General features: G+C 42.5%; 1 protein-coding gene across 14 annotated transcripts in view; it reads right to left on the bottom strand.

The window, feature by feature from the left end:
- The window catches only part of kcnc3b (potassium voltage-gated channel, Shaw-related subfamily, member 3b), a 61,993-nt gene extending 42,192 nt beyond the window's left edge, over positions 1-19,801 (bottom strand). For 5 of the 14 annotated variants that reach the window (XM_044179071.1, XM_044179070.1, XM_044179079.1 and 2 more), the window contains exons 1-2: positions 18,850-19,453; positions 10,557-11,243 (exon numbers count right to left, since the gene is read on the bottom strand). In XM_044179071.1, the coding sequence (XP_044035006.1) occupies positions 10,557-11,243; positions 18,850-18,897 (735 nt within the window). In that variant the 5' untranslated portion in view covers positions 18,898-19,453. Of the gene's footprint in view, positions 1-10,556; positions 11,244-18,849 lie in introns of all 14 variants that reach the window. The other 9 variants (XM_044179074.1, XM_044179078.1, XM_044179080.1 and 6 more) reach the window with 5 other exon arrangements.
- Positions 19,802-23,185: the final 3,384 nt, after the last annotated feature.

Genomic DNA, 23,185 nt, shown 5'->3' with positions numbered 1-23,185 from the left:
CAGAGTAATTGAGGGTTTTGCTACTTTAGGCTGAGATTACAAACAAAAACCTAAACCTAACAGTCAAACACTCTTGAACAAGACAAAGAGAACAACTAAAATGTCAAAAGAGAGAGAGTTCCCTTTAGGGACATGGCGTGTGAAATGGACAAGCAGTAAAACTGAGTGGAAAGGCAGAGAGAGGGATGTACAGAGAGAGAGAGCAGTACAGAAAAGTTGTCTTTCATTTTTTTTCAGTTGAATTATGAATTACTTTAGTGGCTTTTAGCCGTTTATGACCCCTCAGCCTCAAGGCTTCCTCATGTGAGTTTAAGTTATGCTGGCATGGTCCATGAAATGTGTCAAAGAATGTTAACCACAGTTACAGTATTCAGACCATGATTTTGTATTATAGCCATTAAATACAGTTATTACCTCATGGAAAGCCAATGACCATCATAAGTTATTGATTTTAAAGCAGCTATAATCAATATTATCTATCAACAATGGATCACATGACCACTTGTACGTGAAAGGGCTTCGCTTATAGTGATGAAGCCACAGAAAATGATTACCTGACTCTACAGTTCCCCTCAGCTCGAAGGAGTGTTTTAGCGTCTTTCAACTCATTGTTTTGGTTTTACGGCACACAACTTAACTGTTTTGCAGAAGCAGCTGTTTTCAGCAAGAAAAAAAGCTCTGATAAACCAGCTGTATGTTACCTGCTCAGCGCCAAACGGCAGACAAACAATGTTAACGACTAGCCGGTGAACATAGTGGAGCATTTAGCTGCTAAAGAGCCGGATACTTCCCTCAGGATTTAGTGGAGACCAAAAACAGAAATAACAGAGATAGTGAATATTGGACTTAGGTTCATCAGGTGGACAAACACAGCTTCAAATGAATGCTAATGTTGCTCTGTATGTGTAAATAGGCAGCTGTTTGCTAATGAGTTTGTCACTGTGTTTACAGCTTGTCTCTGTTGCACCCAAGTCGCCACAAAAATCTGTTATTGCATTTACAATTATATAAAATAAAGAAAAGCAGACAAATCTTCAAATTTGAGCAGTTATCAACAAATGTTTGGAATTTTACTTGATAAATAACTTAAGCAGTGGATAGATTATCGATTAATTGAGTGATCATTTTAGTGATCATCAGTTGTTGCAAAAACGTAGGCAACCTCCTCTTTGTACTAAAATAACATGACAGAGATTTTGATTATGGTGGTTCTACTATTGCAGAATAGTCTAGATTTCAACGTGCACTGATCTACTGGCCCCTCAGCTTATTTCAAAGAGGGGATCCATGACCGCTAATAATAACAGATTGACAATAGACAGGAAACAATAGCAGAGGACAAACTCTTGTGACCCTTTCTTCCCCTCTTTCTGTCCCAGAGGAACTCCAGCCGTGTCTCTTCTCAAGGGAAATGCAATCGACATGCGTGGAGGACGTTGGTGTCCGAGCCAGGACAGGCAGTTAAAGCAGAAGATTGTGAGCCCCAGCTAGGGGTCACCCAGCACCCAACATGGGACACTGCAGGATATTGAAGGGCAGGAGAGGTGAGGTGTGGAAAAGGGTGGGACTGGTAGAAATAGATGAGAGGAGAGAGGAGGGACGGAACGGGATGGTTGCATGTGTTGCATGACTGCATATGTGCAAAACATGTGGCTACATGCTGTGTGAATCTCATACATATGTATCAGGCTCATCAAATCACCTGAGTGCAGGAGGAGATGAGGGAGGAGGAGCGATGGAGGTTGGAGGGAGGTGGCGCTGAACTTAGAGATATAATTAGCTTCTGCTCTCGGTAATCCTTGCTTATACTTTATTTTCTGATTGCTAGAAACACTGACTCTCTGAGGTCAGAGCTCTTGGAAGTGATCCTGGTAAAATTTCAATCACAACACAGACTTCTTTTTCAGATATTCCCTGAATGACTCAACTCCTTGACACGCTACAGTTGAATCTGTAAGCTCTCCTACACAAACACACAAACACTGCTCTCCAGTCGACATGTCAACGTGTCGTATCTGCTCTGCAGCGTTCAGGTCCCCTCCATTTAATTCCCACTGCAGTCCTGTCAAACATTTCTTGAAGACAAACAAATACTGTGTGGAGGTGAGTGAACTGTACACATGTCCGTTCCCTCTCATCTGCTTTGTATTCGGTCCAGATTACTGCAGCATGCTATGTGCATTTGTCCTTGCGACGCAGCCCTCCTCTTTCTTAGCCGATCCTCCCTTTTTCCTCCCTTCCTCACCCTTTTCTTCATCCACCCTCTCCTGTCCTGCTTGTAATGTTCAAGACACATAAAGCAAGTTGGGCAAAGCTGTCCCTGTTCTAATAGCTGTAATGACTGACTGCCTTCATGCCTCCTCTTCTTTTTCTAAACCCCCTCCATCCTTTCTCCCTCTGTCTTTGTCCCTCTGTGCTTCAGTACGTAACCTACCTCATAGCTCCATCATAAAAGAGAAAATGAATCGTCATGAGACTTTTTGGTAAACAAGAGCACTACATGTATCAAATTGTCAACCTTTCTATGTCAAGCTGCTCAATAGAGTTAAGCAAAAAAATATCAGGTTGTGAAACGGAGGAATTTTGAGAGAATGTCCTGATGTCAACAAACCTCCACAGGACATTCTGATACATCTCCATCGCAAAATCCACTCCAGAATCAGACTGTTACTACATTACGTTTCCATTTAAAGCAGTCAGCCTCCACTCCGCTGCCACTTGGACAGGAGGGACAATCACAAGGAAACAGATGGTCACACAGGAATCATCCCAGTGACGCCCTCCAGTGTTATTTTCCAAGGGAATGAGCAGGGATACAGTTTGACTGTTTAAGTGCCACAGGGTAACGACACGTGGCCAACCATGCATAGACACTCACAAAACTGTTTAACAGATGTGTTAACAACAACACGGTAACCATCAGCTGGTTAGTTTTGCCTTATATATTTGATTTGTTCAGTAAGAGTACAAATCAGCAACATATTTGATAATCAGCTCCTTTAACTCATTCTTTAAGCAAATATACCAAAAATTTAACTGGTTTTAGCTTCTCAAATGTGCAGATTTGCTGGTTTTCATGGTCTTCTATAATAGTAAAATGAATCTCTTTGGGTTTTGGCCTGTTGGTCAGACAAAACAAGACATTTACTAGAGCTGTGGGAAATTGTGACAGACATTTTTCACCATTTTCTGACATTTTATAGACAAAACAGTTTTGAAAATTGTCAACTATTTTGATAATCAATTAATTGTGTCAATTAATTAGTCATTTTCCAAACAAAAATGCCAAACATTCCCTACACTGAGATTCTTAATTGTGACGGTTTGCTACTTTTCTTTGTTTTGTGATAGTGTCAAATCAAGTGTTTTGATTTGATGAAGTCACCTTGCTGTTTAAGAAATTGTGAAGGTCATTTTTCACAATTTTCTGATGTTTACATATAGAGAGAAAATAATCGGCAGATTCATTGTTAATAAAAAATAATCATTAGTTGCAGCCCGAGTAAATGCTCGTAAATTAAGTTTTTGGTTTTTTAATTTGATATTTTATTAATTAATCATTTAAGTTCTAACTTCTAAATGTGTTGATTTGTCTCTGTTTGATATTATTTCAAATGGAATATCCTAGGTGTTTTTGAATGTTGGTCGGATAAAACAAGCTGTTTGAAGGTGTCACCTTTGGCTCTGGGAACTTGCATTTTTTTACTGTTTTCTGACAAGTTATTTACTAAACAATAAACTGATTAATAATAATAAAAAATATATAGAATAATCAATAATTAAAATAAATATTTATTAGTTTTCAGCCCTAAAATTATGACTGATTGGAAAGCTTGTTGCGATGTCATCTGTCAGCTAATTAACATTCAGTTTTTTGGTCTGTGTCTTTCTTAAACGCATCTATTTGGGACATTCGCATGTGTGAGAGTGATCTGCACAGGGATGCGTGTCAGATGAAGTGATTTATCTGTGTGCTGTAAGTGTGAACGCTCAGCAGAATGGTTTATGGGCAGCTACACTTACAGAGTATGGGCCAGTGTGTAAAGGTGAGTGTATTGAGAGTGATTTATGTTCAGCCAGGTGTTTGAAGGGGTCAAATGTAAGATGCGTTTTGTAATGGAAGTGGGTAAATGTGTTTGTATATCATGCCAAGTCTGTCTTTAGTTACTGTATGTGCTGGATATTGCTTATGAATAATTGACTATCTTGATGCAGTGAAAGGATTTTTGATTCAGCACGCAATTAAAAAATGTTTTTCTCTCTCAGTATGTGCACACTGTGTACTTGTTTGTTTACATATACATGTGCTTATGCGTGTGGTGGTCTGTGTGACTATAGTACACAATACACTCCTCTCTCACATGATTTGACAAGATTTGCCCCATTTAGAGAATTCAGACTCCCACCACTGTAATCGGCTCTGGCACCGTGTGAGCTCTCCAGCATGCCAGTGTCCTGAATCATTTCGATTCCAGAGCATAAGGGCAAAATGTCCAGGGTTTACCACAAGGTCCAACTAATTGACTGTCTGTCCACTGGTGTGGAGCACTGATTCAGCACTTAACCAACAAGGCTAAATGGACCGAGGAGGAGGAAGATGGCTGAGAAGGACATAAAGAGAAGAAGAAAGGTATCTGGAGTGATGGGGAAGCAATTTTTGCAACGTAAAAACACATGTTAAATGCTTCTGTCTGAAATGTAATGTGCTTTCTTGCTGAGAGTAACGGCTGAAATACATCTATTTTGGCCATTAGGAGAAGATCTTTACCACTCTGTCTGTATGGTAAATATGTGGCTACAGCCAGCAGCTGGTTAGCTTAGCTTAGCTGGAAACAGCTAGCCTGGCTCTGTCCAAAGGTAACTCAATGTATCTACCAGCACCTCTAAAGCTCACTAATTAACACGTTACATTCTTGTTTGTTTAATCTTGTTTAGACTAGCTGTTTCCAGTCTTTGTGCTAAGCTAAGCTAACCGGTTGCTGGATGTAGCTACATAGTTACCGTACAGATGTAAAAGTGGTATCAGTCCTCTCATCTAGCTCTCAGTAAGTGAATTTTATTTAACAGTAACACAGGGACAGCTTCTCAAGTTGAACTCTCTCTTTTTTGATCCACCATACGACTTAAACTGAACCATGACAGCAGACCATAACCACCCAGAAGGCTTCAACTAATGCTACCACTAAGAGAGAAAATGTATTCACAATAAATATAGTATTGTAGTAATAGTACTAGGAAGTCCTTGTTATAAGACATCAAGCATTTATCCAGTAAACTATCGCCAACAGACAGCGCTCACATTACAAGGCAGCAAAAGAGACTGTGGCTTCCAAGGATGCAAACACAACACGAGAAGGCCTGCGGTACAAAACCTTGTCAGGGAAAATTGAAGCAGAACACGATACATTTACCAATTGCAGGCGCAGGAAAGGCAGGTTGACTAATTATCACGCCCATTCCAGTAGCCAAGGCTTGAGGAAAACAATTTACCTTAATAAACTGTGTGAGCACCTAAGAATATCTCCCTCCATCCTTTTTTCTCTGTAAGACAGGTTTGGTGCTTTAGCTATTTTCAGACTTGTGTTTTCTAAGTATTGCTTAGGTGCTGAATGGTCATACAAGTACATGGTCTCATCCTCTCACCAGTAATGGAGGAATAGATTTGCCACCAGCAAATGAAATTAAGGCCTCATTTCCCTCTCTTTGCTATTTTCAGATGCAGCCCACAGGGAAAGGAGCAAGAATGGAAATGTGAAATAGGCCTTTCAGCGGGGTCGGGGTTTGAATGGAAACAACTTGGAAGCACGATTACCAAACCCCACTGCTGAAAGTAAAAGTTAAATTCAATGCACTTAAGATCTTTCGGTTCACAAAAGAATAAGAAATCATCATTGTTGACACTGGTGAGGGAAGCTAAAACTTTGAGGTTCAATCAGGGTGTTTGTACACTATGGAGAAGGATGTCTTTGTTGCAGTTTTACGGTGAGATGCAGCTCAGTCCAGGGTTTGCTGTGATTGGCCTGCACAAACAAGTCACCTTCACCACAGTTCCCATTAAGCTCTGACCAGAGTTGGGAGGTACTGTACGTGGAACTATGTGGCTCTGGGGCAAACAAAACTAGTGCAAAAAAATCTCACAAGACTATTCAAAATTAGAAGTGACCTAGTATATAGTAAAAATGAGTGTCTTGATACTGGTTAAAATCAAAAGAGGACAGTATGCTTTATTGAAAATGAAATGTAAGACCTTACTGACACAAGTGGCTAGTTGGATAAATAAAAACCTTACTTTTGTCTTTCCAAACCCACACAGAACTCATCTTCTCGGTCACAAGGTCTTCTTTTCCCCAATATAGTGATGCAATGTCCCCGACAAAAATGGTAATGTCACCCAACCGAACTTATTTTCCGCCCAACACCATATCTATATATACACCTATCAATACATCTTTTTTCTATTTTCTGTCCACCACAGTGATTTTCTACCCAGAGACGACCTGTTCTGTGCCTGTCCGGCGCTGTGGCAGGTCACATTTTTATGACAGCATTGTGCGCTCTAGCACTGAACACTGTGGAAAAGAACAGCAAACAATGAACCACAAGACATGACCTTCAGGGAGGGAGGGGGGAGACACATTACTGCTCCTCCGAAATGAATCAAATACAGGCACACAAAGTCCGATTTGGAAGGGGCAAAGGGGCATCTTGTACATGCTGAGCTACAAATGGTGCTTTGTCAGGAGATTGCTGACAAAGACAACTGTGCCCTTCTGGTGCAAAACTGGAAGTGACCAAAACACAGCTAAACTTGTGGGACAGTGGGATTACAATATAGGACAACATCCAGATTTTAATCAGGAGTGTATTTTACAAGGTTGAAAAAGTACTTTTTTTTAAAGAAGAAAGCAGTTTTTAGAAAATTCTGCATTTCATTTTTATTTATGCAAGCATTTACACTGTATTAATGTACAGTGTGTCACATTCATTCAACTTAACCTCTTTTATCCACTTTTGATGTCCAAAATTGACAGGTCTATACTCACTTAAAGCTTTTTTCTTTATATATGTGTATGTAACTTACACCTGACATATTCAACAACACTGACACCTTCAATATTCCTTTCAGTAACTACCATTTCATTTTTCCAAAAGATCTCATATCTTAAGGCTTATTTTCTAACTATGACCATCAAACAATATCTTCTTCATCTTAGTTTAACACCATATATTCAACCTGCAGAGTGACAAGTGATTACGTCGAATTAGAGTGCCTAAAAAAACACTGACAAAACAATAACCACAGTTCATCGATACTGGTGGATCCTTGGTGATTCAATTCAGATCACTGTCATTCAGGCAGATTAGCGTTTAAAAACAGTAAGTTAGAAAATGGACCAAGATCAAAATCTGTCAAAGATGATATAATAGCTCCATGTCGTCTTAGCTGCACTGCAGGATCTATGTCAACCAGGCACTGATCAATAAAGAAATCAGATGCAAATCGTATTGTATAACAGCTCATCTAACAGAACATATACATCTATACATTTTGGCAATGGGTTAACAGTTGTTACCATCCAACGGAGTAAAATAAGTCCCTATAAGCATTCTCATATTTGAAGAGGCGATAGAGAAAGAGAGAATGGTTTTACAAACAGACAAAAAGATAATCAATTGATTATCAATCAATAGGCAGGCAGCAGGGCCGGGGTAGGAAGATTGGATGGCTCAAGCCTTCACAGATAATCGAAGATGCTAAGACTAGGGTCCCCACCCCCATCCCCCATCATGCAACGTCTCTCTCTCTCTCTGTGGTTGTCACCTCCTCCCTGTTTATCTCGATACCCCCCTTTTCCTCCTCTTTGTCTTCCTCTTTCTCCCTCCGTGTCCCTCTCAGGCTCCCCTTCAGTCCCTTTTCCCTCTATTTCTCTCCAACTATTTCACTCCTTCTCCATTTCCCTCACTCTGTCTATCCCTCTCACTCCCCCCCGCCTCTTTTCTCTTCCTCCAGTGCTCCCCCTCCTCTCGCCCGTGTCTACTGCAGCAGAAAAGCCAGCACACACCAGCATGTGTGTGTTTGTACATGTGTGTGGCACTACGATAGAATCGGCGAGCGAGCCTCACACGATCATGAGCAACGAAGGAGGTGTGATTGTAAAAAAAAAGCCCTGCATGTGTATTGAACTCTCTGATCAAAACATTTATTGCTGATGCGTTACATCACAGCCGTACAAACAAAAAACCCTTAAATCGTTAGAGTAATGTCTCTCCTCCTGTCTCCCTTTATTTCCTCTCGTTTCCCTCCTTCTCCCTCTGTCTCTCTCTCATCTGTCTCATTGTATTTTCACATCAGCATCTCATTTTTTTTCTGTCCTAGCCTGTCTCCATCTCTCTGTCTTTTCTCTCCACATATAATTTGCATCTCTCAGGACCGAAAGACCAAAAGGTTCTGCCACGTCGGACAGGATACTTTTAGAAAGAGCGAGGGTGGAAAAAATGGGCGATCTGGGTCACAACGCTGTTTGACGTATAGCGCTGGCATATTAGACCTACAGAGAGAAATAGGGCTGCGTTCACCCACAAATAGAGCCGGTGTTGTGCAGCCACTGAAATGAATCCTACCTACTACCTGCTCTGTACTATGCATAACCCCAACGTGGCGTCACAAACACCACTATTTGCAACCATTACACTCAAGTTTTTGTATGATTCATGATATGTTGGCCACAGTAACCAGTGGATGTGGTGTAAAACTGTACATTACATAATATACAGCATTCTAGCAGCTAGGCAGCAGCTACAGTAGCTTGAATCCAAGGTATGGCAATGCTGCAAATGCTGCCTCCTCTTGCTGTATGATAATTCAGCACCAAATACCATGCACATTTGAATCATCTTTTTGTCTTGCTCTTGTCATATCAACAGTGTAATTTGATATATCTAAACCTTGATGCTGTCTCCCTCTCATGCAACATTTGGACATTCTGCAAAGAACTACCCCAAAATGAGCTGTTTGGTTGCATGGAGTAGAGGTAGAGAGGGGTGGGGATAGTAAGAAATCTATCCGATTGGGATGAGAGTGACATTTAGAGAAGCGCTTCCTGCCTGATCCTGAGTCCAGAGAGGCGGATCAGGTGGCCTAAACCAGACTATCTGTCTGTCAGCGCCCGACACTTTCCGCTTCCTTTGGAGGGAACTGAATCCAGGTATGTAGATCCATACCTGGTGCCAGAAGAGGTGTGTGTTTGGGAATAGAGGATGAGAGCCAATGTGTGTGCAGTTGTCTTTATCTGTGATTGCAGATACAGTATGTATTGCTGAGTGTGCAGTGATCTATGTTTTAAAAAAATATTCACAGACATTCATCTGTTTTCGGTGTGATGGCATGAATTGGCCACTGCAGGTGTCTGCTGACTGTCTGGTTATGCATGTGCACCTACATTGTGCATGCATTCACAATATCTATGGGTCCTCACGCACCCTCATAACAGAAAAATAGTACTAACAAAAGCACAGACAGGGTTCAAGACAAGGATGATCAAACTATATCAGTGGATACACAAAACAATGCAAATCAAAGTAGCTGTGATCAAGCAGCTAGATTGGTCTGTAACTGGAGGGTCTGAGAAAAAAGAACCACAAACCCATTGTAACTGTTTTCATGTACCACAGATCAAAAACACAGTACTTGTTACTGGTACACCTGTATGATCAAATGCCATCAGACGTTTGTTTTTAAGAAGTAAATCATTAAATTATTACATGAAAATAATAAAGGGTATTCCAACATAGGAGCAAGTTATGGTAACAGGAAGAATGCCCGTGCGTAAAAGCCATGTAGCATTCAAATTGGACAGGGGGGGCTGGCAAAAAAACAACCCAGCAGACTGTAGCACTACCGAGGGCAAATGTGGGAATAGACATGCACTTCAACACTGACGATTCGGCGTCGTATGAGCCTCCTCAGTGCGGTGCTACAATAAATAAGACCAACATGAAATACGGCGCATTGATGTGCATCGTAAACAGACAAATATGTCCTAATGAAGGCGTTTGGATGCAAGAAGCGCAGCGGATGCTGCGTTTGGGGGCAGGTATGCATTAAACCTGCTCAAGTAGCAGAATACGGCGATAGGAATTATGACAGCAATAAAAACGGTATTCAGTGTGAATCCAGCTCGCCTGAAACATGCAATATATCAAGTATAAGATGTGTTTGACAAAAACCGTTGTTATATTAACTAGTACCCATCAACCAATAGATATAGTTGCCATACTATTTTCAATTTTCCCTATGCTATCAACATAAATTATTAAATATCAGTAGGCCTATCAATATCCTGCCATTTAACACAAGCTGTAGGCTACACATACCAACAGTCAGCCTGCAGTTAATTATGAAGGGCTGGTTTATCAGCAGTGATTATGTGGACAGCATTTAAAAAACAAAGTTTTTAAAACTTATCATGACTCAAGCAGTGCTCTGAGACATCACGAGGCAGAATATGCAACAGTACAGAAACAAGTCCCCCCCAAGAGAGACATGGTTAACTCACCCGGGCATATTTGGAGGAATACGGGTCTTCAAACAGCGCCCATATTCTGGGCTGCCAGGTTTTCCACCATCCCGCTTTCCTCGCGTCCTCCTGCATGCACAGTCTTTTCAAGTCCCCATCCGCTCCGCCCAGCGCCGGATCGTCGTCCGGCGCGTCCGGTTCTGGAGTCTCAAAGCTGTCCAGCGCCTCCTCCGCATCCCGGTGCTGCCGGTAATTCATCCAGCAACACGCCTCCACGTCCGTCTCATCGATGCCCCAGAAGGCCAGCTCCTCTTCGAACAGGGGGCCGCACACATCGTTGGGACAGTGCAACTTCCCGGTACGGTAATAGTTGAGGATGAAGGAAAACACTGACGGGTGGCGGTCGAAGAAGAACTCGTCTAATTTGGGGTCGTAGTCGAAGTTGCTGAACGCGTCCGGCTCGGTGAGCCACGATAAGCGGGTCCCGGGCAACGTTTTTAGGGTGCTCCGGTAGGTTTCATGCCGCACCCCCCCGCAGTTTATCACGATTTTCTCGCTTTCCGACGGACAAGTCATGTCTGCACTGTAACATGCTTTGTTGGACGACTTGTTCCCACCCTTGCGCCCTTTGAAAGAGGATACACACACCGAACTGAGCATAGAGGACCGGGGGGAGGGAGAGGATGCGAGAAACCGAAGGGAGGAGGAGGGAGGAGTCTGAGGAGTCTGCGGGGAGAGAAAAAGGGCAGAAATTTTAGCAGAAGGGAGAAATAGATGTGGATTATCAACATTGCAATACAAATTAAGAACCACACGCTAATACCAGCTGTATGTGCAATTATTCACTTGATAATCAGCTGGTGGAAGGGCACAAAATGACCTTGTGCAGGTGCAGTGAGTGACGGGGGGGTGAAAATGAGAGGTGGCACAGTTGTTTTTAACACAGCGTCCTGGTGCAAAAATATGCCTTCAACTAGTGCAACATATGAAAACAGGTGGCTTGGAGCACATTCATGAGTCAGCATCCTCACAGGTTGACTGTTGACACCACAGTGATGAGAAGATGCCCCAGCCTTAAGCTACTGTGATGTGACTGGGGTCCCGGCACTGTTACCATCATTTATTCCCTCCGCTGAACTATTATTCCATCCATCACCGTATGCTGTCCTTAAGCTAACATCTCTAAATTGATCTGCTCGATGCTCAAGTCAGTGTTCATTCAAATCCTCTCCCTAATTAGGCCATTGTGCCCCCCACCCACCCCCGCGCAACAATCCTGCTCTTTTTCCCTCCCTGGGCACCAAAGAGTGTGTGAGGAAGAAAGAGTGACAGAAAGATGGGAGAAAGAGAGGAAAACAGGGGATCCATCTCCCTGCTTCTTTTCCCTCTTCCTAGAGAATGCCTCTCTGACGTAAGGTGGCGCAGCACCGTGTGTGTGTGTGTGCATGAAACCCGTGTGTGTGTGTTAATTGCCTCCCGAGAGTGCGGTGTCCGTACTAATGTTAGATCTCCTCAATCAGCCTATGTGCGCGCTACACACACTGCTGCAGCCCCCTTCGACCGCACTGAGATTCATGGGATGCACAATTATGTCAATGTTCTCTTTGCCACTTCTCCCATGCACTGTGTGTGTAAAGACATGTAGAGAGAGAGAGGGGGGGGGGCATAAATCAGATTTTTAACGGGAAGGATCGAAAAGGACAGAACAATCAGGTAAACAAGGCTCAGACAAAGACCTGAAGATGGGGACGAAAAGAGAGAGAAAGGGGGAGATGTGGAGGGAAAAGAGAGAGGCAGAAAGTAAATGCAGCACACTCACTAAAGGCAGTTACTGTGTAATATTGTCTCTCCCCTATTAATGGAAGAAGGGGGTTGAAGAGACAGTGTGTGTGTGTGTGGGGGCATCGAAAAGGATAGTGCACTATAAAAGTGAATGAATTCTGCTGCAGTAAAAAGCCAGAGTTATTTGCCCCCCCCTTCTCCCAGCGAGGTTAGATTATTCGCCCGCGAGCTGCGTTGCCGTCCGGAATGGGGGGGTATGTGCACACGATGCTTCAGAAATGACACGCGTTCACAGCAAAAAGCCCATGCATGCACCGTATCTGTTGTTAACCTTTTTCTCTATTAAAAGAAATGCACCCCCCTCCTCTCCTGTGAGCTCTCGCTGGCCCTCCCCTTCTCCCTCCTACTACTCTCTCTCTCTCTCTCTCTCTCTCCCTTTCACTTTCTCTTCCTTGCTCGCTCTCATATTCCGCATAAAGGAATCACATTTCATTGAAGGAGGAGAATCAAGGCTTCATTTCTTCCTCCTCTCACAACAGGGTCTTATCCTTATCCAGTTGCCCCCTCTTTTTTTCTCTTTACTTCTGCTCTTTCTGCCCCACTCTGGTGCATCCTTCTTCCATTTGCTACACTCATCCTCCTGTCCCATTCTTTTCCCTTCCCAAAGTCAACTTCCTTCACTTTGGGTCAACTCTCTCCTCCTCTTTCCCTCTCAGACTTTCGCTTTCTGTTATGTCAGGACACTGCAGTCTTTCTTCTGTACTTGTTACTAGTGTTCACTCTGTTGTTTTGATCATTTCACTGCACTTTTTATCTGAAGGAGCAACTTTTTGTTCATGGAAAAGTTTGCTGTCTGTCTTTTTCTCTTCAGATCTTATATTGACATTAAGTTGTTTCTTTGTTTTCATTTTGACTCTTGGTATGAAAATGATATTTTTTTCTTCATTTTTGAAGATCCTGGAAAAAGACTTAACAACAGTCAGGTAAGATCTGCTAAGATGAAGGCTATTGCATGGGTACGCAGTCAGTTTGGAAACATTAAAGCACAAAAATTTTCATCCTGTGCACAGTTGACAAAAACTGAAATGGTTGTATCTTGTGTGCACAGATCGAAAAATGAAGATCAAGTGTTAAACGCCTTCAATGTCTACTTTTTTTCTCAACTATCCCAAGGCTTTGCAGTGTTTGCTGCAGGAGCATCAAATCTGCTTGCCTGACAAAAAAAAAATCCTGCACTCGTGAGTTTCAGAGTTGTACTGCATCATTCTGAAGTAGTTTAGTCTGCATCTTTGCAACTAAAAACTCTAAAAATAAGACTCATTTCATTTAGTAAGGAAGTCTTGCAACTTCTAAAACAATTTGGAAGTGACATCTGTTAGGGAGAGTGTAAAAAGATATTTGTCTATAGTCAGCTTTGTCCTGTGGGGACTTCTAGCAGGGACCGCTTGTGTTGTGGATGGATTATATTTCAGCACCATGGACAGCGTCTCTCTCGCTCTCTCTCTGGGACAAACTCCCTCTAACTGGATACTAAACTTTCCAGAAGCAGTTTCTATAATCTCAATGTGAAACTTTTCTCCCTTAGATGACTTTTATTTTGGGTTCACTTTGTAACTCTGTGCCTCTTGCTTCCACTTCATAGGCAGCTGTAGTTTATTTGTTAACTGCTGAATATTTTATACACAGACAGCCACAAGTCTGTAACTGTGGTAAAGTGCCTTTTTGTTCCCTCTGAGTCATGTGTGGTGAACTTATTGATTAGTAAGTTAGTTAGTATTCTTTTATACATTAAAACAAATTTGGAGGTTAATTGGGATAGGGTGCTGTTAGGTTCTTCCCACATTTCTTCAGAAGTAATTACACTGTTATATTAGAAGTTTGAGTTAAAATAGTTGTCAACAAGACCAGATTACTGATTTTAATGAGTTCAGGGCATTTGAGTTTAATGCTTTATAGTTGCATTTCAGGAGAATGTCCGCAGTTTGAGGGTTTCAGCTTAAATCGGGGGAAGTAAGCACATCTCTTTAAGAGCCAGCCTCAGCACTTTAATCACTGACAGCAGTGCAATTGCTTGAAGAAGAAAAACACCAGAAAGCAGTCCTCCCTCCATACCTCTCCTGCTCCTCATGCTCATGAGAAGGAGGAGAGGTGGGGGACTGAAGCTACAGCAGGTGAGCGTCGGGTGTAAAATGGAGGAAGGAAGTCGAGATCCAGTGGAGATGAAAAAAGAGAGGTGAGAAGGAAGGCAGAAAGGGAGTAAGCATGAGGAAGAGGCTAAAAACTGAAGCGGGAAGAGGGGGACAGGCAGAGGAGCACAGAGCAGAAACAAACCCCCCCTCCACCACCACCACCCTTTTCTCTCTCCTGCAGCATTTCCTGCCTTGGCCACCGTGTCCTGCGCCACCCTGCTACTACTGCCTCACCACTGCACACACACAAGGGGAGAGAAGGAGGGAAGAGGGGAGGGAGGGAGATGCATACACACACACCTGGCTGCAAAAAAACAGGCTAAGAAAACCATTTTGAGGGCGAAATGAGGCTTAATCATGATGAACCTTTAGGGAGAGGAGATCATTTCTGCAGTGGACTGATAGATAGAATGAGAATGGGGCCGAGATAGAGAAAGAGCGTGCACACGGCTCGTGCACGAAGGCTGCACTGACGCTAATATATATTAGCAGAAACACTGCAGCAAGAGGGGGAGGGAGCATGGGATTATGGGATGCATTGACTGTGAGGTACCAGCAGCAGTAACCGGGGGGAGGGGAGGAGAGCGCACACTAGAGAGAGAGAGAGAGAGAGAGGGAGAGAAGGCAAGGGAGGAATTTGGAGGAGTGCTGACTATGCGGAACAGACCCAGCAGTTGGCAGAAAAAGCAAAAACCTTTACCAATCACAGAGGGGGAGAGGTGGAGAGATAGAGGGAGTGAGATGAGATGGAGAAGTAGGGGTATTGGAAAGAGAAGGAGACAAAGAGTAAGGGGGGAAGGTAGGTAAGGTAGAGGAGAGAGAGGAGAATGTACAATCTTGGGGGAAATGAAAGAGAGGAGAAAAAGGTGGGGAGGAGAGGGAGAAGACAGAAAAAGACCTTGCAGTGGTTTAGGATAACACCTGAATGACTGTCAAGGTGTGTGTGTGTGTGTGTGTGTTGGGTGGGGGGGGTGGGGGGGGGGTGGGCAGAGTGATTAAGAGACAGCAGAGGAAGGAAAACAAGTGTAGGGATGTGGGGAAAAGGAGGGCTTTGCAGGCAAGTGTGTAATGTATGTTTGTGTGTGTGTGTGTGTGTAATAAGACGGTGTAGTCCCTCATTCGTCCAGGAGTGTTCTATCGTAGAAAAGGTTTCAGTCGTAGTGTGTGTAATGTATGTTTGTGTGTGTGTGTGTGAGAGAGAGAGAGAGAGAGAGAGCAATAGCACGAATTACGTATGTGTTTCTGGTGCGCAGCCATTTTTTTCCCACCGCTACCTCATCAAAGGATGTAACCACAAGGCTTCACGCCATTCCACCCATATCACCTCCCTCCCTCCTTTCCTCATTCCTCTACCCCTCAGCTCCCTCTCCTCTCCTCTCTCTCACACACTCCCCAGTGTTAAGGAGACCCCAACAGGAGAAAGCAAGGCACTGCAGCGTGGTGAAAGCACTGCGGTCACCTCCCCTTTTAGTGCGGTGTCACACCACAGTGTCCTCTCCCCCCCTCGAATTGTCATTGCACCTCATGGTGTAACTCTGATTCTGCCGGGAGAGAAGGAGTCAGATAAGGTGTGTGGCATGTGCGAGAATAGCGGTGAGAGGTAGGTGGCATATGAATTGAATGAATAAGAATGAAAATGATATGAATATCATGAATGGATGGAGCGAAAGACAAAAAACAGGGTGCGCATGCAGAGAAAAAACAGAGAACGAAGCCACACAGTGACCTGGTAGCTCTGAGACAGCTAATGTACACAGAGGAGGAAAAAAAACAAGGCATTTCTCATCATAATAAAGCTCACCAGTGGCCAATTCCCAGAACATGAATTAAATACCCAATCAATTAAGCGAGCAGAAAGGAAATTGCCAAACCACCGGAGGCACCTCCTCTACTCAGCAATACCAGCGTGGAGATCTCCAGGGGCTGACCAATCCACACATACTGCAACACCCCCTCGAGTCTTGTGCATATTGGTCAAACCAACCCCCCCCAAAAAAAGAAAGCTGCTGCTGCTGCTCTCTTGCTATGATCCCCTCTAGCCACTGTTTTTTTTTTTATGAGGAAAAAAAAAGAATCATGCACTCCTGGTTTTCTCCTTTTAGCTGGTTGTGGATGATTAATACATAAGGCCATTTTCAGGAATGGACTAGCAGATATGAAGCCTGTAATAGAGCTCTGAATGCTTAGCCAGTGTCCATGACTAAAATCCTTCCTGCCCACAGGATAAATGTTGAGATTTTTTGGAACGATATGCCCACTGGGTGAGGCTTCACGTGTGACAGAAGGTTGGAGGGTGAAGGGAGTGATAGAAGAAGAGCTACTAAAGCTCTCTTCAAGGAGCAATGATTGGTGTAGGAGAGGTCAGAAAAATCAAAATCCTAAAACAGCACTGAGTGCAGGAAGAAAAAAAAAGCCAGGGGATAGTGTGTCATGTCGGGAAGGACCTCTATTTTTGGACCTGGATAAATCTGAGCTAATATCCCTCAGTATTCAGCTTTAAAATCTGGTTCTTAGAGAATTTGCATCAGGAGCAAATAGCTTTAACCCCCACACCTCCCAACTCTCTCTTAGGTCATTTAAATCTGTCTACTCCTAATTAATGACGCTGCCCTTCCTGCATGATTAGGACCATTATGATCCAGTGGTGCAATGATGTGGTACACGGGGCCAGACAGACAAATGGGATGAGGGAAGAAGTATTACTGCACTGACTCCTGACCTGTGAACACGCCGGCAATTAGACATAGAGGAGGACTAGGGAAGTCACAGATTAGACTATCGACGGCCGAAGAGGAGGGAGAGAAGTTGGGTTTTTAATATGAAGAAATAAAATAGAGAGGATAAGAGAACAAAGGAGATGAGAGAAGATGAAAGGTCAGCTGGAGGTGAGCCTCAAGGTCAACGATTTGAAACAGAGGGGTTTTTAAAAGGCAGTATCGGCACCAGCTGAAGGACAGAGGGAAAGTTCTCTGAAGCTGGTACAAGACGTGAGATGAGAGAGAACCCGTCACAGCCAAGGAAAGAGGAAGGGTCAAAGGCAAGAACACGTGCAAACCTAGGACATGACAGATGCGTAATTCAATCACAGCCTCAAAATAGATTTATTCCCCCCGTTGCTTAAACAGCAGCACCCTCCTTTCGAGCCCCATCACCACTCTACCAATCACATCCACTGACAGCATGCCACTGTCCCTGGTGGGCAGGCTTTTTTTTTGATAAAATCAAGGGGTGTTTTCTGGGTTACCCTCAATCTAAAAATAGTGTCAGCTGTAGATTTATAATGCAAGATGGGGGGGGGGATGGAAGAAGAGAGTTTCCGTTAGGGGAAGAGCATGCTGAAGCCAGTTGGCAGAAAAAGGGAGGCATGCGCCGGAAAGTGAAGGAAGAAGAGGTGTTATGAAACTAGAGACTTTGTGTGTGGAATGCAGTGGAATGCAGATGGAGCAAGTTGACAGAGCATAAGTGAAGTGGTGGTGGGGGCTGTAGGGGAAGAAGACCCCGTCTAGACATTTAACTGCCCCCATAGACTTCCTAGATGAGATCTCAGAGATGCTATGTCCTTCCTGTGGTTCCGCTCCAGTGACCCCCCATCCCCATCTCTTCCTCACGCCTCACGCCTTCTTCTCCTCTCCCTCTCTCATGTGTGTTTGTGTGTCAGCCCTCTCACCCTCCTCCTATATGGTTCCTTTATCAAACCTCCATTTCAGGCCTTGACACTTACCCAGTGCTGCCACGACGCCGCACGAACACACACACACACAGACACAAACACACACACACACACACACACACTGAAGGCACATGCAAGTAAAACAAATGCATGCATACAAATGCACAAGGCAATACACACATGGAAACTGAGAGACAGACAGACACAAAATGATGCCGAGAGGAATGCACACACACACACATTCCCCTCAGAGGCATGAAACTGCTCTGATCTAGTGGTGTAGATGGGAAAACACCCACCATTTGTGCAATGAGGAATGTTAAGATTTATAAAACGAATTTTTTTAGGCGTCATATCAGTGGATAAATAAAATCTGACTGTGTAAATGTACAGTCCCTTTGCATTATAGCAGCTAGAAATAATAATAAAAATACAGTTTAGAGGATTATGATTCCAATTTGAACCATATTCACAGATTCTGATTTCTCCAGATATTGATCAAAACACAAACAGGCTACAGGAAAAAAAAAACGCAGTTATTGTGGATAAAACGATACTTGTTGAATGTAGGCTAGACGCTGTATTTTTGTTTCTTTTAGAGCTGGCCAATAAATGCTCTGTTATTATACGGATAAACGCAGAATAAAGCCACCAAAATACAGACATATACACAGACACGGTTAATACTCACTTGCTTTTGGTTCAGGTTCGTTTCGAGTACGTGCAGAAACACGCACATCAAGCTTAAAAGATCAATCAAAATGTAGTTTTCTTTGTTAGATCGCTCTTTCTTATGATTTCAGAGAGTATCCAGTTTCTCGCAGGCATTCAGTTGTTCTTTTTTTCTCCCCCCGATTATTATAAAGCAGAATATGATTGCGCGCGTCTGTTGCTGAAAATCTCGTTTTGACACCGTTATTGCCGAATGTTACTTATAGCTTATGGTCATGCTGATGATGGCAAGGGATGAGGCTTTCGGATGAAATGAAGCAGAAGTCCCCCTTTTTTGCTATTTCCCTCGATTTCAGAGCCCCTCTCCCACCTCTTTGTTATTGCCAAAAATAATTGCCAGCCTTTGTTACAGTGTCTCTACGCTTCCAGGCGCAGGGTGTAGCTACCATTCAGGTCTTCCTCTGCCTCCCTCTTCCAAATATTTCAATGGAGATGCAGCCTGTAGACACTCTCTCTTATTGCCTTTCCCTCTCTGTGCCTCTCTCTGTTCCTTTGGAGGAGCGTCACCTTCTGCACTATTTTTTCCTCAGACGATACATGTGGGCGGATTAGAGAACAAGACAGAGGGGTGGGAGGGCCCCGGTGAATACAGAGGCTAATTTCTCATATGGCTGCTGAACTTCATAAATACATATGCTGTAAAAAAAAAAAAATACACACACCAGGGCTATAAGAGGAAAGATTGTGTTGATTTACTGCCATCTGTTTAACTGGTTCTTTTTCTCCTTTCTTCCTCTTCCCCACTACATTGCTCCCACACATGCTCACTCTGCCGGACAGACGCACAAACACCATTTTGTCTACAGGTTCCCAGCCTTGACTCTGGCTTGGCTGACATCAGCAGTCATGTGGTAGCAGAGGAGCAGGTGGGTTATATGACATATATGAGTCTGGGGTAATATATGTTCAATAATAACAATAAGAGGAAGAGGAGGAACAGACACTGTTTTGATAAGTTATATTTGCTGTCTATTCTCGACAAACATATCTGTCTTTTTTTTTTAAATTGCAATATTTCAATGAAATTCCTGAAAGAAGACAAGCTGTAGGAACATTACCAGATTATTCCAGCCTCTAAGAAATATAAGTGTCTTATGTGACTTGTTGGCTGGATGCATTTTGCAGATATCTCCATTTTGAGCACTGCAGACACTGTTTTTGCAGGAGGCCTATTGGTCTGAGCCATATTCTAGTGGAAGTAGAATGATCAGCAATATCTGCTGATGCACTTATCGACAGGAAACTCAGAATGAGTTTTCCTCATAAAAATTACAACAGTAAAAAGGGCAAAAGGCTATTGCTTAGGTGCCTGTAGCATTTTCCTTTGACCACAAAATGTTCTTGTAAGAGCAAAGTGCAGACATAAAAGGGATGAGTAAAGGAGAGTGAGATGGGAGTTTAGAACTAGTACAAAGGAGATTATGTTAATGTTAGATTAACAATTTAAAATGCAAAAGGGCTGTTTGTAGAAAGGTCTACAGAAGACTTTTATTTGTTACACTTTTCCAAAGTTAAGGCAATAAGCAACATTCAGATGTACTGAGTCTCCAAACCACGTAACTTGCATGTGCAGACTGGAGGAAGGAAAACAATTTGAACAACTCTACCAAGATGAAGGTCAGGCTTCTCAGTGCTAAACACAGACAGACCTTATAACTCATAAAACATTTGATTTCTTTAGTCAACCATATCTTTCAATAATTCTGACACATTAAATTTGGGAATTGTGTCAGCTGGGAGACTCTGGGAGCTACAAAGTAAAAAGGAGGGGAGCTGTCCAATGCAGAAAAGTAAGGAAATTGAATATACTTCATATGTGCACAAATACAGGCACTTAATAGCATAAAGAACACAAAAAAGGCTTGGATTGGCAGCTATTCTGGATTGCAGATCTAAACCTTTTTTGTCTTCTTCATTAAATTTTCAATTTTCTCACTTTTGTGCATTTGATTTTTTATTTTTTTTACTTTGTATTCCCACTGACCTGTTTGGAAGCATTTTTCCACTCTCCATGGAGTTTTTTTTTTTTTTTCGTTAACAATGCCTCAAGATTATAGGTTTGATCCCCACAGAAGCTACATGTCCGGCTAAGTCCATGAGCAAGATACTCAACCCATACCTGTTCATTGTAAGTCACTCTGAACACGAGCTACATTCATATGTAAATATTAAAAGTATTTTAGGTCTTGCAAAGCTGCTTTTTCTCTGTATGTATTTTTTTTATCTAATATTTAGGAACCAAGTCACACCTTATGTGGCTCCCAACCAATACCTCTACTAAGTGTGAGGTTTAGAGCTGTTTTCTACACCCTCAGGAAACAATGCATAACTCTATTCTGCACTATATCACTCCATGATCATTTACAACCCTCCCAAACCCCTGCAGCACCGTCTAGGATCAGTCAAACACAAGATTTACAGGTGTTGTACTCAAGAATTCATAGATAATTCAAGTTGTTAAAACAGCAGCCAGAGCCCTTCCAGCAGAGTCTGTAGGAGTTTTTATACAGTATCTGTAGCATTTAGCATACAGTTTGTTAAAGGTAATAAAATAACAAAACTAAGAGTACAGCCATGCTATTGGCGCTACTGTTTAAGGTTGTACTTAGGCACTGCTAAGGGCTAAATGCTAACATCAGCATGCTAACAGCCTCACTGTGCTGTGTTTAGCAGGTAATATTTACCAGGTCCACCTTAGTTTAGCATGTTAGCATGCTAACATTTGCAAAGTAGTACTAAACACAAAGTACAGCTGAGGCTGATGGGAATATTAGTTTTGCAGGTATTTCATTATAAACCAAAGTATTGGACAAATTGAAATGCTGACTTAATAATGGGAAACACAGTATTATGGCAGTTTGTGAAAGAGTCACGAAATGTAATGTATAGGATTCATGTACATGGACACGAATTTTCGATTTATTTATTTTTTTCGTGACACTCAGCATGACTTTCAAATTAATGTATTTAAATTGGAAGTATCTATGCAATAATAAATATGCAACATCCAATTAGACTTTCAAAATAAAGCTTGCTGAGAAACATTTCAGGTGACAGTCGCTGTTTGGTCAGGTTTAGGCACCAAAACTACTTGGTTAGGTTTAGGAAAAGATCATGGTTTGGGTGAGAATAAATACTTCCTTCCAATAAACATTGACTATTGGTTTCACATGGGAAACGAACCCTGGTCTCCTGTGTTTGACCCATCCATCCACTGCGACCTCCTCCCTACATGGACTTTGTCGCTCTTTATACTACCTTCGTCCTTATGAGTTTGAAAGTCGTGCTGAGTGTCACGAAAAAATATGGAAAATTTGTGTCCATGTACACAAATCTATAGATTACATTTCGTGACTATTTCATGAACTGCTGTGATACTGGGTTGTAATGGCGCTACATGACCAGTAAGGGGATCATCCAAGTCATTAGAATTTACTATCTAGGGACGTTAAATATTGGTAACAAATTTCTTGGCAATCAATCCAATGGTTGTCGAGACATTTCACTCTGAACCAAAAAAGTCAACCTGCTGGTGGTGCTAGAGGAAAAGTCAGGAGATCACCAAGGTCATTCGGATTCATCCTCTGGGGTCATCAATGGATACACAAAACCTCCTGGCAATCCATCCCATTGTTGTTGAAATAGCAAGCAAGCAACAAAGTGGTGGAAAGACCAACATTGCAATCCAGAGCTATGCTGCTAGCTTGGCTAAAAACTTATTAGCTATAAATTAATTTAGTAAGAACTCCATGTCATATCCCATGTCAATCACAGTAATTTTATGGCAAAGCTCTGTTGGTATCAGCTAAGAATTAATATAGAGCATTTGCATGTTCAGTTAAGACTGACAATGCCCAATAACAACAAGACTGTCAATCACCTCTCATAAAGGCAACATTCTCTGCACCAAACTAAAAGTAAACTCACCCTTAGCGTCACCAAACCAGAACAGATGAGCAGGAAGTCCTCTACAGAAAGTAGCTGACAGTGTTTCTTCATCAACCTGCATAAATACTGAATGTTCAACTTTGTTCATCCTAAGAGTGCACATTAGTCAACACAGACACATCCACAGTCAGTCTCTTGGCGGCAGCATAGTGCAGTTCATGCATAAGGAAGTAGTGAGCAGCAGACCTGAGGAGACATTGTGTGGTCACGAGAAGATTCTCAGGCACTAACGGAGAAAAAAATCTGTGATGTCCTCAGTCTCATCGGTTGACCATTATTTCCAGTAAATGTTATTATCATTATTGCGTGGGTAGAGAACAAACATTGTATATATTATACAAATGAAA

The sequence above is a fragment of the Siniperca chuatsi genome, linkage group LG20 (assembly GCF_020085105.1).
Source record: "Siniperca chuatsi isolate FFG_IHB_CAS linkage group LG20, ASM2008510v1, whole genome shotgun sequence".
NCBI lineage: Eukaryota > Metazoa > Chordata > Actinopteri > Centrarchiformes > Sinipercidae > Siniperca > Siniperca chuatsi.
The sequence above is the reverse complement of the archived record's forward strand: the minus strand, read 5'-3'. Positions and strand labels throughout refer to the sequence as shown.